Here is an 18,050-nt window from a genome sequence, read left to right on the forward strand (position 1 = left end):
GAAGTGACTGGGAAATGTTTTCCCCTCTCCCCCCCCCCCCACCCAGCCCCCACTTAAAAAAGGCTAAGAGGCCTCCAAAAACATACCTTTTGACAGACTAAAAAAACAAAAAGGGTGAAAGGACGGCAAGCTGCTGGTGAGGCTGCCTCACCCGATGGCGCCACCACTCGATTTTAGCCTCAGAAGAAAAGGAGATGAGGAGGAATTTCTTTCATCAGAGTATGGTGAATCTGTGGAGTTCGTTGCCACAGACGGCTGAGGAGGCCAAGTCAATGGATATTTTTAAGGTAGAGATTGATACCTCAATAGCCTTAAAGGGCGATCTCACAGTGCGACCTGAAGCAAGACCTAACAAGAGTGTAACATCGTGGGAACCTTCTGCGATAGCTGTACGGCATTCGTGGACCACCGAGGACCTCCGTGGTGCTGACGGCAGGCAGTCGTGTAACTTGGTAAGGTCGGGAGAAAATTCAAACATTTTGAGTGTCTTGAGCAGCGTTGCAACATTGTATGAGTGCAGATGCCAGTGCGATATCCTTGCGATATTTCCGTGCGATATCCGTAATGACTCTTACGAGTACCATGGGAACTCCTGCAAACGGCAAACCCGGAAGCTTGACAGAAGGGGCATAAGGTGAGGTTAAATAAATATATTTTTTACTATCAGATTGATGTCTGCAACTCTTCATTAACACATCACTACAAGAGGAATGTCTCTAATGTTATAATCCCTCTCATGCTGAAACACAAAATAGTTGAAGGGAGGTGAAATAATCACATTTTTATTCTTTTTCATTTTTGAGTGTTGCTGAGCGATTGTACTCTCACTTGTTGAGCTATTGTACTCCAGCAGTTTGTGTCTCTTTTTGTCAGAAAGCCGGTTCTAACTGGAGGAACTCCGCGGGCCAGGCAGCATCTACGGAGGGAAATTGACAGGCGGAACTTTCCTCAGTTGCCTTATCTCTCTACACCCCCCCCCCCCCCCCCTCCCCCCAACTGCCACCCACACACACAAATGCTGGAGAAACTCAGCGGGTGCAGCAGCATCTATGGAACGAAGGAAATAGGCAACATTTCGGCCCGAAAAGTTGCCTATTTCTTGTGCATATGTCGGAAGGAACAGCAGATGCCGGTTTAAAGAGAATGAGTTCGACGGCAGGCAGCATCTTTTGGGAGAAGGAATGGGTGACATTTCGGGTCGAGACCCTTCTGATATGCTGCTTGTCCCGTTGAGCTACATGTTGTGTCTATCTTCATTTTAATCCAGCATCTGCAGATCCCTCCTGGCCGAACCCGATTGAAAGATGAGAGGCTGGGCGATAGAATTGAATTAAATAACTAGATACCTGTCTAATCGTATCTACAGGATTGTACAGGCTAGATGGAGGAAGAATGTTCCCGATGTTGGGGGAGTCCAGAACCAGGGTCCCAGTTTTACAGTCTACCATGGGAACTCTTTAATTACAGCGGGAAACCTTCAGTTTCCCAGGGGGTCGGGACGGGACTGGAGTTGGGAGGGAAAGGTGGGGGAGTCGAGGGAGAGGAGGGGGAGACAGATGGGGGTGTCTTCATTTAGTGGCAGTGGGTGTCTGTCACTGAAACAGGCAGGTGAGATTTCACATTCACCTTGTGTGTGCCCTCTCTCTCTCTCTCTCTCTCTCTCTCTCCCTCCCCCCCCTCCCCTCTCACACAGGCATGAATGGGGGAACTCCGCGGGCCAGGCAGCATCTACGGAGGGAAATGGACAGGCGACCCATTCTTCAGGCTGCCTTATGTCTCTCCCCCCCCCTCCCCCCAACTCCCACCCACACACGCGAATGCTGGAGAAACTCAGCGGGTGCAGCAGCATCTATGGAACAAAGGAAATAGACAACGTTTTGGCCCCGCTGCACCCGCTGCGACGATTGTGGGAGTTTGAGGGGGGGGGGGGGAGAGAGAGAGAGAGAGAGAGAGAGAGAGAGAGAGTCTGTCCATTTCCCTCCGTAGATGTTGCCTGGCCCGCGGAGTTCAGAGAGACAGAGAGAGAGAGAGAGAGAGAGAGAGAGAGAGAGAGAAAGAGAGAGAGAGAGAGAGAGAGAGGAGAGAGAGAGAGAGAGAGAGAGCAGAGTCCTGGTCAGTCCATTTACGCAAAAGGACACAAAATGTTGGAATAACTCAGCAGGTCAGGCAGCATCTCTGGAGAACACGGATAGATGATGTATCAGGTAACTATCTTTCTTCAGAAAGGGAGGTGCAACGTGCAGACACAAATAAGTCCTTCTTCATTCCGATCCCACGCCACTATTTGGAGAACAAAATTAAGTTAGGGCAGCACGGTGGCGCAGCGGTAGAGTTGCCGCCTTACAGGCCAGAGACCCAGGTTCGATCCCGACTGAGGGGGCTGTCTGTATGGAGTTTGTACGTTCTCCCCGTGACTGCGTTGGTTTTCTCCGAGATCTTCGGTTTCCTCCCACACTCCAGAGATGTACACTTTTGTAGGTCAATTGGCTGGGGAATTAGTGTAAATTGTTCCAAGTGTGTGTAAGGCATTGACAATATGTGGAGATCGCTGGTCGGCGCGGACTCGGTGGGCCGAATGGCCTGTTTCCACACTGTATCATCAAACTAAAAACTAAACTAATAACAATCTGTCTGAAACAAAGCAACAACACAATCAAAATCTGCTTCAGTTTATTATTCCAATCTAGTTTTGTTTGGTTTATTGCCACGTGTACCAAGGGACAGTGAAAAGCTTTTTGTTACTTGCTATCCAGTAAGTGAAAAATCTAAACATGATTACAGTCGAGCCGGCAACAGTGTACAGACACATGATAAAGGGAATCAAGTTTAGTGCAAGGTTAAGTCCAGTAATGTCTGATTAAAGATAGTCCGACGGTCTCCAATGAAGTAGATGGGTCTGGCTATCCTGGCCACACACTCATCTCCCCGCTACCTTCAGGTAGAAGGTACAGGAGCCTGAAGACTGCAATGTCCAGGTTCAGAAACAGCTTCTTCCCCACAGCCATCAGGCTATTAAACTTAACTCAAACAAAACTCTGAACATTAATAGCCCATTTTCTGGTTATTTGCACTTTATCTGTTTTATTTATTCATGTGTCTATATATTTATATACTGATTTGTTCTGTATTCATGCCTACTATATTCTGTTGTGCTGATGCAAAGCAAGAATTTAATTGTCCTATCTGGTACATATGACAATAAACTCTCTTGTACCTTGTATCTTGGGAGCTCAGGACCACTCTCTAGTTGTTGGTAGGATGGTTCAGTTGCCTGATAACAGCTGGTAAGAAACTGTCCCTGTATCTGGAGGTGTGCGTTTTCAAACGTCTGCACCTCTTGCCTGATGGGAGAGGGGTGAAGAGTGAGACTCGTCCTTGATTATGCTGCTGGCCTTGCTGAGGGTGGGAGTCGCTTATGGGGAGAAGGCAAGAAAATTGATTTGAGAGGGAAAGATAGATCATCCATGATTGGATGGCGGAGTAGACTTGATGGGCCGAATGGCCTGATTCTGCTCCTTTAACTTACAAACTTGTAAACAAATTGCAGGTGTCAGTGACACAATTGTTTTTTTTTATTTATTTTGTGCGAACTCCGAGAAACGAAGAGAGGAAAACAGAGAAATTAATGTGAAGGTTAAATTATTTATAGGAAAATCATTCCATAAAAACAACATTGGCTACATTGAACTCGATAAAAAATCAGTCACAGATTACAAAGCCGTTTGGGTTGAGACAACACGATAAATCTATTGTAAGCTGAGCACATTTGCTCTTGTAATATTGAAGCATTGGAACACTTTGCACTTAGGTTTGTCCACGTTGTGGGCATGTTCTGTCAGAGCGTAAATTGTATTGTGAAGATAGACATAAAATGCTGGACTAACTCAGCGGGACAGGCAGCATCTCTGGGTGATGTTTTTCTAGTCAAAACCTTTCTTCAGACCAGAAGCGTCGCCCATTCCTTCTCATAGATCTGCTGCCTGTCCCACTGGGTTACTTCAACATTTTGTGTCTATCTTCGGCGTAAACCAGCATCTGCAGTTCCAGGTTGCATGAAAGAATATTCCGATTGCCATCTTATCTGCCTCGGGCGAAGCACCAAGACGTTGACGAACGTGGCTTTCCGTGTCTTATAATAATAATAATAATCTTATTTATATAGCACATTTTTAGTCAACTTGCATTGACCCCAAAGTGCTTCACATAATTACATTACATTTACACACAGGCAAAGGTGGGTGAAGTGTCTTGCCCCAAGGACACAACGACAGTATGCACTCCAGCGGGATTCGAACCGGCTACCTTCTGGTCGCCAGCCGAACACTTAGCCCATTGTGCCATCTGTCGTCCCACTTGTCTTAGCAGAGACCAGAAGATAAACTTTCACTTTGAAAATGTGTAGGAAGTAACTGCAGATGTTGATTAACATCAAGGATAGACACACATTGCTGGAGTAACTCGGCGTGGAGAGAGGGAATGGGTGATGTTTCGGTCCGAGACCCTTCTTCAGTTATGGTATGTGCAACGATGAATGCAGCCTGATGGAAGATATAGTGAGATAAAGCACTTGTCCTGTGAAGAAGGCGCTCGAAACGTCACCTATTCCTTTTTTTCCAGAGATGAACTCTGAACCGCAGAGTTACTCCAGCATTTTTTGTCTATCTTTGCTTTGCTTTGCAGTTTTCTTGAACTGTTTTGGATTTATAAAATAAATAAGTGAGAGCAAAAAATAATGGCCGCAGACGGCTGCGGAGGCCAAGTCATTGGATATTTTTAAAGTGCAGATTGACAGATTCTTTTTTGGTAAGGGTGTCAGGGGTTATGGGGAGAAGACAGGGGAAAGGGGATGAGTGGGAAAGATAGATCAGCCTTGATTGAATGGCTGGAGTAGAATTGATGGGCCGAATGGCTTGTTTCGTGCGATATAATCATAGTCTTACAACAGTGTGGAAACAGACCCTTGAACCTGACTTTCCCACACCAGCCTCCCAGCTACACTGCCCATGTTTGGCCCATTTCCCTCCAAAGCTGCCCTATCCATGTCCCTATCAAACTATTTCTGTCTCGAAGGTCTAAAGTAAAGTAACCCAATATTAATAGTATTCATTTAAATAATATTTATATGTCTCTGAATGCCAGCAGTGTTTAAACTTTAATAGCAGGTGTTGTCAGGAAACACAGGCCCTTCGGCCCTCAATGATGAGACAAAGGTCCAATAAAAGCTTTACCTTCTATCGATGCTTGAGGATGTTGAGAATATGTTTTATTATTAATATTTTATGTTATTAACAACTTGACATACATTACTTTATGTGTCATTCCTAACTGTCACCAAGGGAAATTCCTTGTATGTGAATACTTGGCCAATAAACTCATTCATTCATTCATTCATTGCACATCATGCCATCGTGTGACAATAGACAACAGACAATGGGTGCAGGAGTAGGCCATTCGGCCCTTCGAGCCAGCACCGCCATTCAATGTGGTCATGGCTGTTCATCCCCAATCAGTAGCCCATTCCTCCTTTCTCCCTATATCCCCTGACTCCGCTATTTTTAAGAGCCCTATCTAGCTCTCTCTTGAAAGCACCCAGAGAACCTGCCTCCACCGCCTTCTGAGGCAGAGAATTCCACAGACTCACCACTCTCTGTGAGAAAAAGTGTTTCCTCGTCTCCGTTCTAAATGGCTTACTCCTTATTCTTAAACTGTGGCCCCTGGTTCTGTGTGGAAGCACAATGAGATGGCATCCAGCCCAAGTTGACTATGAGTGTGTGTCGATCGCCCTGGTCTTGGAAGGCCTGGCCTGAGATTGTTCAGCGTGAAAAAGGTACATGAACATGCAGCGTTATCCGCTTGCTGTACTGAAATATTGTCATCATGTATTGTCTTTCTGCTGACTGGTTAGCATGTAACTAAAGCTTTTCACCGAGACAATAAACTAAACTGAACTGAGATGTTATGCAGACACAAGTTACTACAGATGCTGCAATCCTGAGCAAAACACAGTGTCACAGACTCATACAGCGTGGAAACAGGCTCTTCTGCCCAACTTGACCAGACAGGCCAATATGTCCCATCTACACTAGTCCCACCCACCTGCTATTGACCCATATCCTTCTGAACTAAACTAAGTCATTGTGTTGCTTCATTCCCCAGGCCACCGATCCAGATGCAGGGATTAACGGGCAGATTCACTACAGCTTGGCCAACTTCAATAACCTTTTCAGGATAACATCAAACGGCAGCATCTACACCATGACCTCGCTGGACCGGGAGACCATGGATCGGTACGACCTGCTTGTGCAGGCTTCCGACGGGGCCCGCGACCCGCGACGCACCACCTTGTCCGTGCCCATCCGAGTGCTCGACGTCAATGACAACAGCCCCGTCTTCTCACAATCCAACTACGTGGTGTTGGTGCCGGAGAACAACGACGTCGGGATGGTTATTCTGCAGCTCCAGGTAAGCTCAACACAAGAGGGTGGCACGCTAGCGCAGCGGTAGAGTTGCTGCCTTACAGCGCTTGCAGCGCCGGAGATCCCGGTTCGATCCCGACTGCGGGCGCTTGTCTGTACTGTACGTTCTCCCCGTGACCTGCGTGGGTTTTCTCCGACATCTTCGCTTTCCTCACACACTCCAAAGACGTACAGGTCTGTAGGTAAATTGGCTTGGTACAAGTGTAAATTGACACCCTAGTGTGTGCAGTATAGTGTTCATGTGCGGGGATCGCTGGTCGGCGCGGACTGGGTGGGCCGAAGGGCCTGTTTCCGCGTTGTATCTCTAAACTATTGCACGGCGTAAGTGAGGCCAAATGACCTGCAAAATATGAGCGAAGAAAGAGTGCAGGGAAGATGTGCGGCACGATGGCGTGGCGGTAGGGGCGATGCCTTACAGCGCCAGACACCCGGGTTCGATCCTGACCACGGGTGCCATCTGTATAGAGTTTGTACGTTCTCCCCGTGACCGCATGGGTTGACTGTATTGGTTCTACTTTCTGTTTGAATTTTACAGTAGTGTGACTTTAAATAATTAATTTTATCTCTGACATGCAGTGAAATATATGCAAGGCTTTGTAGCCCGTGAATGCATGTATTTATTTTGTTGATGTTTGGTGCAAAACATCTTCCCTTGGATGCTTCAGTTCAACAATGAGGGTGGCACAATGGCACAGCTGCAGCCTGACAACGCCAGAGACCCGGGTTCGATCTTGACCTCGGACGCTGTCTGTGTGGAGTTTGCATGTTCTCCCAGCGACTGCGGGGGTTTCTTACCGGTTCTCCGGTTTCCTCCCACATCCCAAAGACGTGTGGGCGTGTAGGGTCTTTGGTCTCTGTAATATTGCCACCAGTGGTGGGGAGTGGATGAGGAAATGGGATAGCATGGAGCTGTGTGAATGGGTGATCGATGGTTGGCTTGGACACAATGGGCGCAGACAGCACCCGAGGTCAGGATTGAACCCGGGTCTCTGGCGCTGTGAGGAAGCAGCACTACCAGCTGTGCCACTGTGCCGACAACAGGAAGGCAAGATTGATAAAGCACGTTCTCGCACCCTGGCACAGACAGCCAGAGACCTTGAGCAAAACACAGCGCTGGAGTAACTCAGCAGGTCAGGTAGCATCTGTGGAGGGAACATCTCAGGTCAGAACCTTCCTCAGACTGGATGTAGTCGTGGGGAAGAAAATCAGGGAAGAGAGGTGGGCGGGGGAAAAAAAACCTTTGCGAGTGATAGGTGGATACAGGGGTTGATTGCCAGATGAGTGAAGTAAGGGAGAGAGGCTAGAGATGAAAAGGAGACTAAATGCTGTCAGATAGGGAGAAAGGGGGCATGGAATGTAGAGCTAGAGGGAGGAATATAGATGGAAGTGTGCAAGGGTGCAAAGAAAAGAGAAGGAAACGAGAGACTCGGGAATGGGAGATGAGTGTATGAAGGATGGGGAGGACCAGGGTGATGGGTGTGTGTGGGGGAGTGTGTGGTGGGGGGGTTGTGGGGACTGCACTGGGGAGGGTGTGCAGCGCTGGTGCACAGGAACGAGAGATGGGTTGAGAGGGGTTTACATAAAATTGGAGGAGTGAAGTGACACAGTGGAATTTACTCAAAATTGGATCTTTATGGCAGCACAGCGGTAGGGTCAGAGTGCCAGAGACCCAGGTTCGATCCTGACTATGAGTGCTCTCTGTATGGAGTTTGTACCTTCTTCCCGTGACCTGCGTGGGTTTGCTCCGGGTGCACCGGTTTCCTCCCACACTCCAAGGGCGCACGGGTTTGCAGGTTAATTGACTTGTACAAAATTGTAAATTGTCCCTGGTGTGTGTGCGCAGGGTAGCTGCTGGTGTGCGGGGTGATGGCTGGCCGGCGCGGACCCGGAGGGCCGAAGGGCCTGATTCCTCGCTGAATCTCTAAAGTCCTAAATTGAATGTTGCTCTGTGGTGCCGGTTTTGAGGTATTATTTGTTTTTGTACACGATATTGCCCCTCTCAGAGGTCTGCCGGCACTGCAGTTATCAAACAAGAGCGTGCGGTAGATTTACATCGGATCCTATGACACCAGGGGCCACCCAGTTCGCAAGAACCGTCTGTCAGTCGAGTTGATTTATAGCTGTAGGATTCTAGACTTAATACAAGCTTCCTGGGGGTTGACTCCAGCGGTGTGCAGGTCAAACACAGAATAATTTGGATATTAGTTTGAACTGCGGTCAGTCACTGTATATGTAGATGAATGTAATTTTGGAGCCAAGTCTGGCAGTGAGTGACAAATCTGTTGGTGAGATTAGTTGAAATGGGAATACTGAACACCATATAAACCTTTCAATTTAGTTTACTTTAGTTGAGAGATACAGCGCGGAAACAGGCCCTTCGGCCCACCGAGTCCGTGCAGACCAGCGACCGCTGCACATTAACACTATCCTACACACACTAGGGTCAATTTACACTTATGCCAGGCCAATTTACCTACAAACTTGTACGCCTTTGGAGTGTGGGTGGAAACCAAAGATTTCGGAGAAAACCCACGCAGGACACGGTGAGAACGTACGAACTCTGTACAGACAGCACCCGTAGTCGGGATCGAACCCGGGTCTCTGGCGGCGTAAGGCAGCAACTCTACCGCTGCGCCACTCTGCCACTGCAATCGGAGGATAAGATTTTTATGAAATCATTAGTTCCACTAAACTCCACAGAATTGGGAAACATGTATATTGCTTAATATCTTACTGACTTCTCTCAGAGGTACAATGAAGATTCAGGATTATGGTATTTAAGACTGAGAGTACGAATACTCGACAACAAGTTTATATCCAGGCAACCAAGACTATCACTAAAGAAAGACACAAAGTGCTGGAGTAACTCAGCGGGTCTGGTAGCATCTCTGGAGAAAAGGGATAGGGATATTTTGGATCGGAATCCTTCTTCTGACAAAAGTAGTGGATGGAATGTGAAGAGCTGGAGGCTAGAAAAGCCCAGGACATCAGGGCAATGACCTTAGGCAGTGAGTTGCCTTGGTTGGCTTATTGTGGCTATCTTCAATCTTTCAAGCTGTTGTATGGAACAAGCTGCCAGAGGAGGTAGTGGAGGCTGGGACTATTCCAATGTTTCAGAAACAGTTAGACAGGTACCTGGACAGGACAGGTGAGGAGGGATATGGACCAAACGCCGGCAGGTGGGACTAGTGTAGCTGGGACATGTTGACCGGTGTGAGCAAGTTGGGCCGAAGGGCCTGTTTCCACACTGTGTCACTCCCTGTGATTCTAAGAATAATTTGATCGCTGGCTTAACACACTGTGTAAAAATGCAGCCTTGTCGCTATTAAATATAGACACAAAAAACTGGAGTAACTCAACGGGACACACAGTGTCTCTGGAATGAAGGAATGGGTGACGTTTCGGGTCGAGACCCTTCCTCAGACTGAAAGTCACGGGAAAGGGAAACGAGAGATATAGACGGTGAAGTTAGAGAGATGGAGAACAAATGGATGACAGAAATGCAAAAAAGTAACGATGATTTTTCCCCCCGTTCCTTCTCTCCAGAGACGCTGCCTGTCCCTCGAAGTTACTCCAGCATTTTGTGCCAATCGGCGGTTTAAACCTGCATCTGCAGTTCCTTCCTACACGCCTTGTTGCCATTGTTGGGTGTCAGTGTCTGTGCACATTGATTATATAAGTGGCAATAACTGCAGCAATAATGTTCAGGACCTTTTATGTCTGCCAAATAGTCTCTGGGGATCCTGAAATGATGAAGAAAAGAGTGCTTCCTTCGTTTCATATATCACTTCTGGACCGCATCATTAGGAGGGACTAAATCCCCTTAAGCTGAGAGAGAGACAGAACAGATAATTAGCTTGTATAGGATGGAACTGCAGATGCTGGTTTACAGTCATGGAGTGATATAGTGCGAGAAAAACCCCCTTCGGCCCAACTTGCCCACACCGACCAACATGTCCCAGCTACACTAGTCCCACCTGCCTGTGCTTGGTCCATATCCCTCCAAACCTATCCTATCCATTTACCTTTCTAACTGCTTCCTAAATGTTGGGATAGTCCCAGCCTCAACTTCCTCCTCTGGCAGCTTGTTCCATTCACACCATTCACTGTGTGAAAACATTACTCCCTCAGATTCCTATTAAATTGTTTCCCCTTCACCTTAAACTCTGGTCCTCAATTCCCCTACTCTCAAGTCAAGTCAAGTCAAGTCAAGTCAAGTCAAGTCAAGTCAAGAGAGTTTATTGTCATGTGTTCCAGATAGGACAAAGAAATTCCTGCTCGCTGCAGCACAACACGATATTGTAAGCAAAAATACAGAGCAGTTCAGTTCAATATACACATAAATAAGCAGATAAAGTGCAATAGCTGTTATAGTTCAGAGTCTGTTTGTTGGCAAGTTTAATAGCCTGATAGCTGTGGGGAAGTAGCTATTCCTGAACCTGGATGTAACAGATTTCAGGCTCCTGTACCTTCTGCCCGATGGTAGCGGAGAGATGAGTGCCTGGCCAGGATGGTGTGGGTCCTTGATGATGTTGGCTGCCTTTTTGAGGCAGCGACTGCGATAGATCCCTTCGATGGTGGGGAGGTCAGAGCCGATGATGGACTGGGCAGTAGTTACAACTTTCATCATCCTTTTCCGCTCCTGGACCCTCAGGTTGCCGAAGCAAGCCATGATGCAACCAGTCAGTATGGTCTCTACTGTGCACCTGTAGAAGTTCGAGAGAGTCCTCTTTTGCATACCGACTCTTCATAGTCTTCTCAGGAAGTAGAGACGCTGATGTGCTTTCTACATAATTGCATCAGTGTTCTGGGACCAGGTAACATCTTCGGAAATGTGCACACCCAGGAATTTGAAGCTCTTAACCCTTTCCACCATCGTCCCGTTGATGTAGACGGGATTGTGGGTCCCTATCCTATCCCTTCCAAAGTCCACAATTAGTTCCTTGGTTTTGCTGGTGTTGAGAGCCAGGTTATTGTGCTGGCACCATTTGGTCAATCGGTCGATCTCACTTCTATACTCTGGGCAAGAGACTCTGTGCATCTACCCAATCTAATCCTCTCATGATTTTATACACCTCTACAAGATCATCCCTCACCCTCCAGCGCTCCAGGGAATAGAATCCGAACCTGCTCAACCTCTCCCTATAGCTCAGTCTCTCTAGTCCTGGCAACATCCTCGTAAATCTTCTCTATACTCGTTCCAGCTTGACAACATCTTGTCTGTGGAACAAGTCATCTCTCGCTTAGCGTGATCCATTTGATTTTCAGAGAGTTGTGAATCTGTGGAATTCTCTGCCACAGAAGGCATTGGAGGCCAATTCACTGGATGTTTTCAAGAGAGAGTTAGATATAGCTCTTAGGGCTAACGGAATTCAAGGGAAATGGGGAGAAAGCAGGTACAGGGTCCTGATTTTGGATGATCAGCCATGATCATATTGAATGGCTCGAAGGGCCGAATGGCCTACTCCTGCACCCATTTTCTATGTTTCCGTAACATCTCATTTGTGGAACGTCACCTCTTGCTTTGTGTGATCTATTTGATCTGCTGTCCCTTTATGCACTTACCCATTCTTGCACCACACCCAAGGTACATAATCCTTGGCTGCCTTTAAGCCATTCCGGACGACAGTGGAGCTGGGAAATGACTAAGCGAGGAGGCAAGAGCACCAGACCTGCCTCCCAAACATCCCCGGGATTAAAATATACATTTCTCTTGTTCAGATTCAACCCAGCTATCATTTGAGCTACATGGCTGCTGGCTTAGCATTCATCAATTTCTGACCGTGGTACATTATTTATTGACTTTCCTTATCATTAGGTTTTATTTTTGACACTTAATGTACTGCACCCCCCCCCCCCCCCCCCCCCCCCCTCCACTCACACCAATCCTTGCTTATCTTGGCCAGCCACCTACTGCAGGCAAATGGTGCTCACCATTCATCAATTGCAATAAAAATGAGTCAGAGAATTGATGCTTTTAACACACTAAACACACTGCCTGCCTGCAGAATGCAGCGAGTGGGGATCCTAAAGACAGTTACATTGCACTTTAATGTCACGTATACGGTGAAAAAGGTCCAGGTACAGTGATAAGCTTTTGTTGCGCGCTATCCAGTCAGCGGAAAGACAATACACGATTACACTTGAGCTGTTTGCAGTGTACAGATATATGATAAGGGAATGTGTAGGAAGGAACTGCAGATGTGTAAGAAAGAACTGCAGACGCTGGTTTAAATCGAAGGTTGGCACAAAAATGTTGGAGTAACTCAGTGGGTGAGACAGCACCCGCTGTGTTACTCCAGCATTTTGTGTCTACCAAGGAACTGCAGATGCTGGTTTAAACCGAAGACGGGAAGGGTCTCGACCCGAAACGTCACCCAGTCCTTCTCTCCAGAGATGCTGCCTGTCCCATTGAGTTACTCTTGCTGTTTGTGTCTGTCTTCACGAGAAGGGAATAATGTTTAGTGCCAGCACAATGATGGTGGGGGGGGGACAAAAGTGCTGGAGTAACTCAACGGGTCGGGCAGCATCTCTGGAGAACATGGATAGGTGACGTTTTGGGTCAGGACCCTTCTTCAGACTGATTGTAGAGGGGAAGGAGAGGGAAAGAAAGCTGGGCGAGTTGAGGGGCAGGACAAAGCATGGCAGGTAATGGGGGAACACGGGTGGGGGAGGGGGGGTGTTGATGGGCAAATGTTTGGACAAGGACCAGAGATGAAAACAACTGATGGTGTGAGACAAAAGCATTGAAGACGTGAATTGTGAAGCCAGAGGAAGGAATGTGGGGTCTGAAGACGGGTCTCGACCCAAAACGTCACGCATTCCTTCTCTCCAGGGATGCTGCCTGTCCCGTGAGTTACTCCAACGTTTTGTGTCTATCTCAGCTGCTGTCTGTATGGAGTTTGCACGGTCTCCCGGTGACTGCGCGGGTTTTTCCCTGGGAGCTCTGGTTTCCTCCCACACTCCAAAGACAGACGCGTTTGTAGATTAATTGGTGTCTGTAAAATTGTCCCTGGTGTGTCGGAGAGTGCAAGTATCCAGGGCGGTTGCTGGTCGGCGCCGGCTCGATGGGCCGAAGGGCCTGTTTCCACGCTGTATTTGTAAAGTACCACTCACCAAGAATAATTATTTTCTTGAGCCCATCGTTGTGAATGCTATTTATATTTTTCAAATGGCATTACATAATTTACTCAAGATGGCGGTGCGCTTACGTCCAGCGGCTCAGCACCATCCGAATCGGGGGGGCTCCTTGTTAGTTATTACATTGGAGCTCCGCTCGGGCAGTGCGCCTGAAATTTCGGGAGAACGTACAAACTCCACACAGACATGGCAGACTCTGGCGCTGTTAGGCAGCAGTTCTATCAGGAATGTTGTGACATTCTGGGCAGGGCTCATACAATCAACTCCAAGAGCAGCACAAAATGTGTGGGAAGGAGCGGCAGGTGCTGGTCTAAACCGCAGACAGACACAAAAACGCTGGAGTAAGTCAGCGGGGACAGGCGCAGTTCTCCTCCACTCTCGTCGGAGAGAGGAGGAGAACTTCTTCAAAGTAGACACCTCTGTCAAGCGTGACAAGGGTTTATTTGTCAAGAATGTAACAATGAGTTACTTAATTGCAGCAACCAAACCGGCCTGTAATCACAGTACACATAGATAATGTATAATAAACAGAAATCCAATAAATTCAATCATTCTCCACAAATTACTATTGCAGAAGTACCAAGATTGTCGTCCTGAGAGTAGCAGCCGGAACCATAGTTCTAAAATTTACTCTGCTTCAGATTCGGGGACAATTTCTTCCCAGCTGTTATCAGGCAACTGAACCATCCTACCACAACGGTCATGGTGGTGCAGCGGTAGAGTTGCTGCCTTACAGCGAATGCAGCGCCACAGACCCGGTTTCGATCCCGACAACGAGTGCGGTCTGTACGTGATCTGCGTGGGTTTTCTCCGAGATCTTCGGTTTCCTCCCACACTGTACAGGTTTGTAGGATAATTGGCTTGGTAAATGAAAAATTGTCCCTAGTGGGTGTAGGATAGTGTTAGTGTGCAGGGATCGCTGGTCGACGTGGTCCCGGTGGGCCGAAGGGTCTGTTTCTACGCTGTATCTCTAAACTAGAAAACAAATCTAAACTGCCCTCAGAGGTGGATGCTGGTTCTCTGGATGCATTCAAGCAAGAGCTAGATAGGGCTCTTAAAGATAGATCTTTTATAGATCCTTTATTGTCATTCAGACCTTTCGGTCTGAACAAAATTATGTTGCCTGCAGTCATACACAGAATCAATAATAACAAAACATACAATAAACACAAATTAAACATCCACCACAGTGAGTTCACCAAGCACATCCTCACTGTGATGGAGGCAAAGTCTTAGTCTCCGTCTCTTCCCTCCTTGTTCTCCCTCTGCGCTGAGGCGATTGATCCAGGCCAGAGATGCCGCCCTCCAGTCCAGCGGACCTCCGTGGTGATGTCGCCGCCGCCGAAAGCCGGAACGCCGTCTCCGCTCCGAGACGGCCCACCACAGCATCAGCTCCGGGCAGCCGCCCCAGCTCCGGGCAGCCGCCCCAGCTCCGGGCAGCCGCCCCAGCTCCAGGTCCCGCAGTCTCCGCTCCAGGTCCCGCAGTCTCCGCTCCGGGTCCCGCAGTCTCCGCTCCGGGTCCCGCAGTCTCCGCTCCAGGCCGCCGCCCCAGCTCCGGGCAGCCGCACCAGCTCCAGGCCGCCGCCCCAGCTCTGGGTCCCGCAGTCTCAGCTCCGAGCCCCGCTGCATAAGCTCCAGTCCGCCGCCGAAAGCCAGAACGCCGCACCAGCAAGTCGGGCCACCGCTGCCTTAGCCCCAGAGATGGCCAGCCTCTCGTTGGTAAGTCCTGGCTGGCTCTGCCTCTGGAGCCTCGGGGTCAGTCACAGGCTGGAGGCCGTCAGCTCCGCCATTAGGCCTCAGCGCAGACGGAGGCAGAGAAGGGGGATATGTCACGAAAAAGTTGCATTCCCCCGAAGGAAGAGACAGAGAACATGTTTCACCCCCCCCCCTCTAACACAACCCAACAAACTAAATAACCAAAACAAGACAAACAAAACAACAGAAAAAAGTAAAGACAGACGGACTGCAGGTGAGCCGCAGCTGTTAACAGCGCCACCACTTCCGGAATAGATCGCGGAGTCAGGGGATATGGGGAGACGGCAGGAACGGGGTACTGATTGGGGATGATCAGCCATGATCATATTGAATGGCGGTGCTGGCACGAAGGGCCGAATGGCCTACTGCTGTCCCTATTGTCTATTGTCTATTGCCCTGCGCTACTATCTACCTCATTGGAGACCTTTGGACTATCTTTGAGTGGACTTTACTGGTTTTATCCTGCACTAAACGTTAAATAACAGGGGCATTATGATTATAATGCAAGGAAGCATGATTTGCAACTAATGGCCATTATTATTTTTATCATGTATCTGTACACTGTGGATGCAATCATTTATAGTCTTTCCTCTGACTGGTTAACACACAACAAAAGCTTTTCACTGTACCTCAGTACACATGATAATAAACTAAATCCAATTCAACTCAACTCCAAATGGGTGAATTTATGAACGTGTGGTCCCACTTTGTATTTTGACTTCATCGACACTATTCACATTGATGCAAAAAAAACGGCTTGTGTTTTAATGGACCCTTTTATATTGTCTCTTTTGAGAATTAACTCGCTTAAGGAATTTAGGAAGTTATTGCTGGTCTGTTTAGTCTCGTCCCCTTTGGTTACATAAATGTATCTCCTTGGTTGCCTCTGTCGTTACAAGTCAGTGAAAAATCAGGAATACTCAGTTGCAAATTGCTTCTGAATATCTCGGGGTTGTAAAGTGGGCTTGAAAGATGCGGCCGCATTGTGCATCGCAGCAAAAACAGCACGCGCCATTAACCTTGTTAAACCTGCCAAGCGACTGCACCGGGGGAACGCAACTGAAACCATTGACGTGAGGAGATGTTGAGGCAGCTGACTTGTGCACTGATATGATATGCCATTTATTGTCACTATACATGTACAGTGAAACTGAAAGCTGCTCGTACTCAGTGCATACATACAGTTTAGCACAAAAAACAAGAAACAGAAAAAAAACAAAAAACAGAAGGGAGATGGGGGGGGGGGGGACATATATACATATATCATATATACATATATACAGATGGAAGTCCGTGTTGGGCGGTGTAGTCAGTGCATGTGTGAATTTGAATTTATGGTAGATATAATTCTCGGAAAGCAACTATTCCTGAGTCTGTTTGTCCTGGATTTGATGCACCTATAGCGCCTTCCAGAGGGCAGCAGGTCGAACAGTCCAAACGCAGGATGGGAGCTGTCTTTGATGATCTCCTTTGCCCTGCTAAGGCAGCGGGAGGTGTAGATGTCCATCAGGGAGGGGAGAGGGCAGCCAATGATCCTCTGCGCTGTCCTGGTTACCCTCTGAAGCCTCTCCCTGTCTGCCATGGTGCAGCTGCCATACCATGCTGTAATGCAGTATGTCAGCAGGCTGGTTGCTGCTGCCAGTCTGCAGCTCCAGTGAAGGCGAGGGTTCGATCGTGACCTCGGTGTAGGACGCGCGCAAACTTTCTGCTGCACTTTACGTTTAGTTTATTGCCACGTGCAGTGAAAAGCTTTTTGTTGCATGTTAACCAGCCAGCGAAAAGACTGAAGAAGGGTCTCAACCCGAAATGTCACCCGTTCCTAGGGTTGCCAACTGTCCCGTATTAGCCGGGACATCACGTATATTGGGCTAAATTGGTTTGTCCCAGAGGGGACCGCCCATGTCCCGTATTTGACTGCTACTACTCGGGTCGAGGGGACTGTCGGGTCGGAGCACCGCATCTGGTGCAGCCCATGGAGTGCAGCAGCAGCGCCTCGCCCGTGGCACCGTCGGTCAGCAGCCCGGCCAGCTGTCCGATCTTCGAACTTCGCTTACCGCCGACACCACCACCCCTCCTTCTCATGGCCGGTCATCGGTTCATGAGTTGGATGGGGCGCCGGACTTTGCGCACGACGTCGAGTGGGCGAAAACTCCTCAGCTGGTCCGCCGGCTGGGCTTTGTGTGCGGTCCAGCACCGGGGCCAACTCATCGTTCACCCAGCCACTTCCGAGTCGGTCAACGAATTGCCGTCGGGAATTTGTCCCTTATTTTGACCCTTTGTTCCTTATTTGGCAGTGAGAAAGTTGGCAACCCTACCCGTTCCTTCTCTCCAGAGGTGTTGCCTGTCCCGCTGAGTTACTCCAACATTTTTGTGTCTGTCAGCGGAAAGACAACACAAGATTACAATGGAGCCATTCACAGTGTACCGTCTGCACACACACACACGCACACACACACACACACACACGCACACGCATCGCAAAGGCGGGGGCCAGGTAAAGCAGGGGAGCGCTGTCTGAAATTCACACCCGCGATGAACAGGAAGGTAAAAGATGGCTGGCATAGTTACGGTAAGTCCTTTAGAGAGCTGACGGCATCCATAGTCATATTGAACCCGGGTCTCTGGCGCTGTAAGGCAGCAACTCTACCACTGCGCCACCGTGCCACCCACTCTTATTGC

The 18,050-nt window shown here is 48.4% G+C and overlaps 1 protein-coding gene across 1 annotated transcript in view; it reads left to right on the top strand.

Annotated features, from left to right (window-relative positions):
- pcdh15b (protocadherin-related 15b) overlaps positions 1-18,050 on the top strand; it is a 1,024,406-nt gene that overhangs the window by 806,138 nt on the left and 200,218 nt on the right. The window contains 1 exon segment of the mRNA XM_055647246.1: positions 6,157-6,462. Within this exon segment, the coding sequence (XP_055503221.1) occupies positions 6,157-6,462 (306 nt within the window).

This window comes from Leucoraja erinacea, chromosome 15 (genome assembly GCF_028641065.1).
Source record: "Leucoraja erinacea ecotype New England chromosome 15, Leri_hhj_1, whole genome shotgun sequence".
In the NCBI taxonomy this organism is placed as follows: domain Eukaryota; kingdom Metazoa; phylum Chordata; class Chondrichthyes; order Rajiformes; family Rajidae; genus Leucoraja; species Leucoraja erinaceus.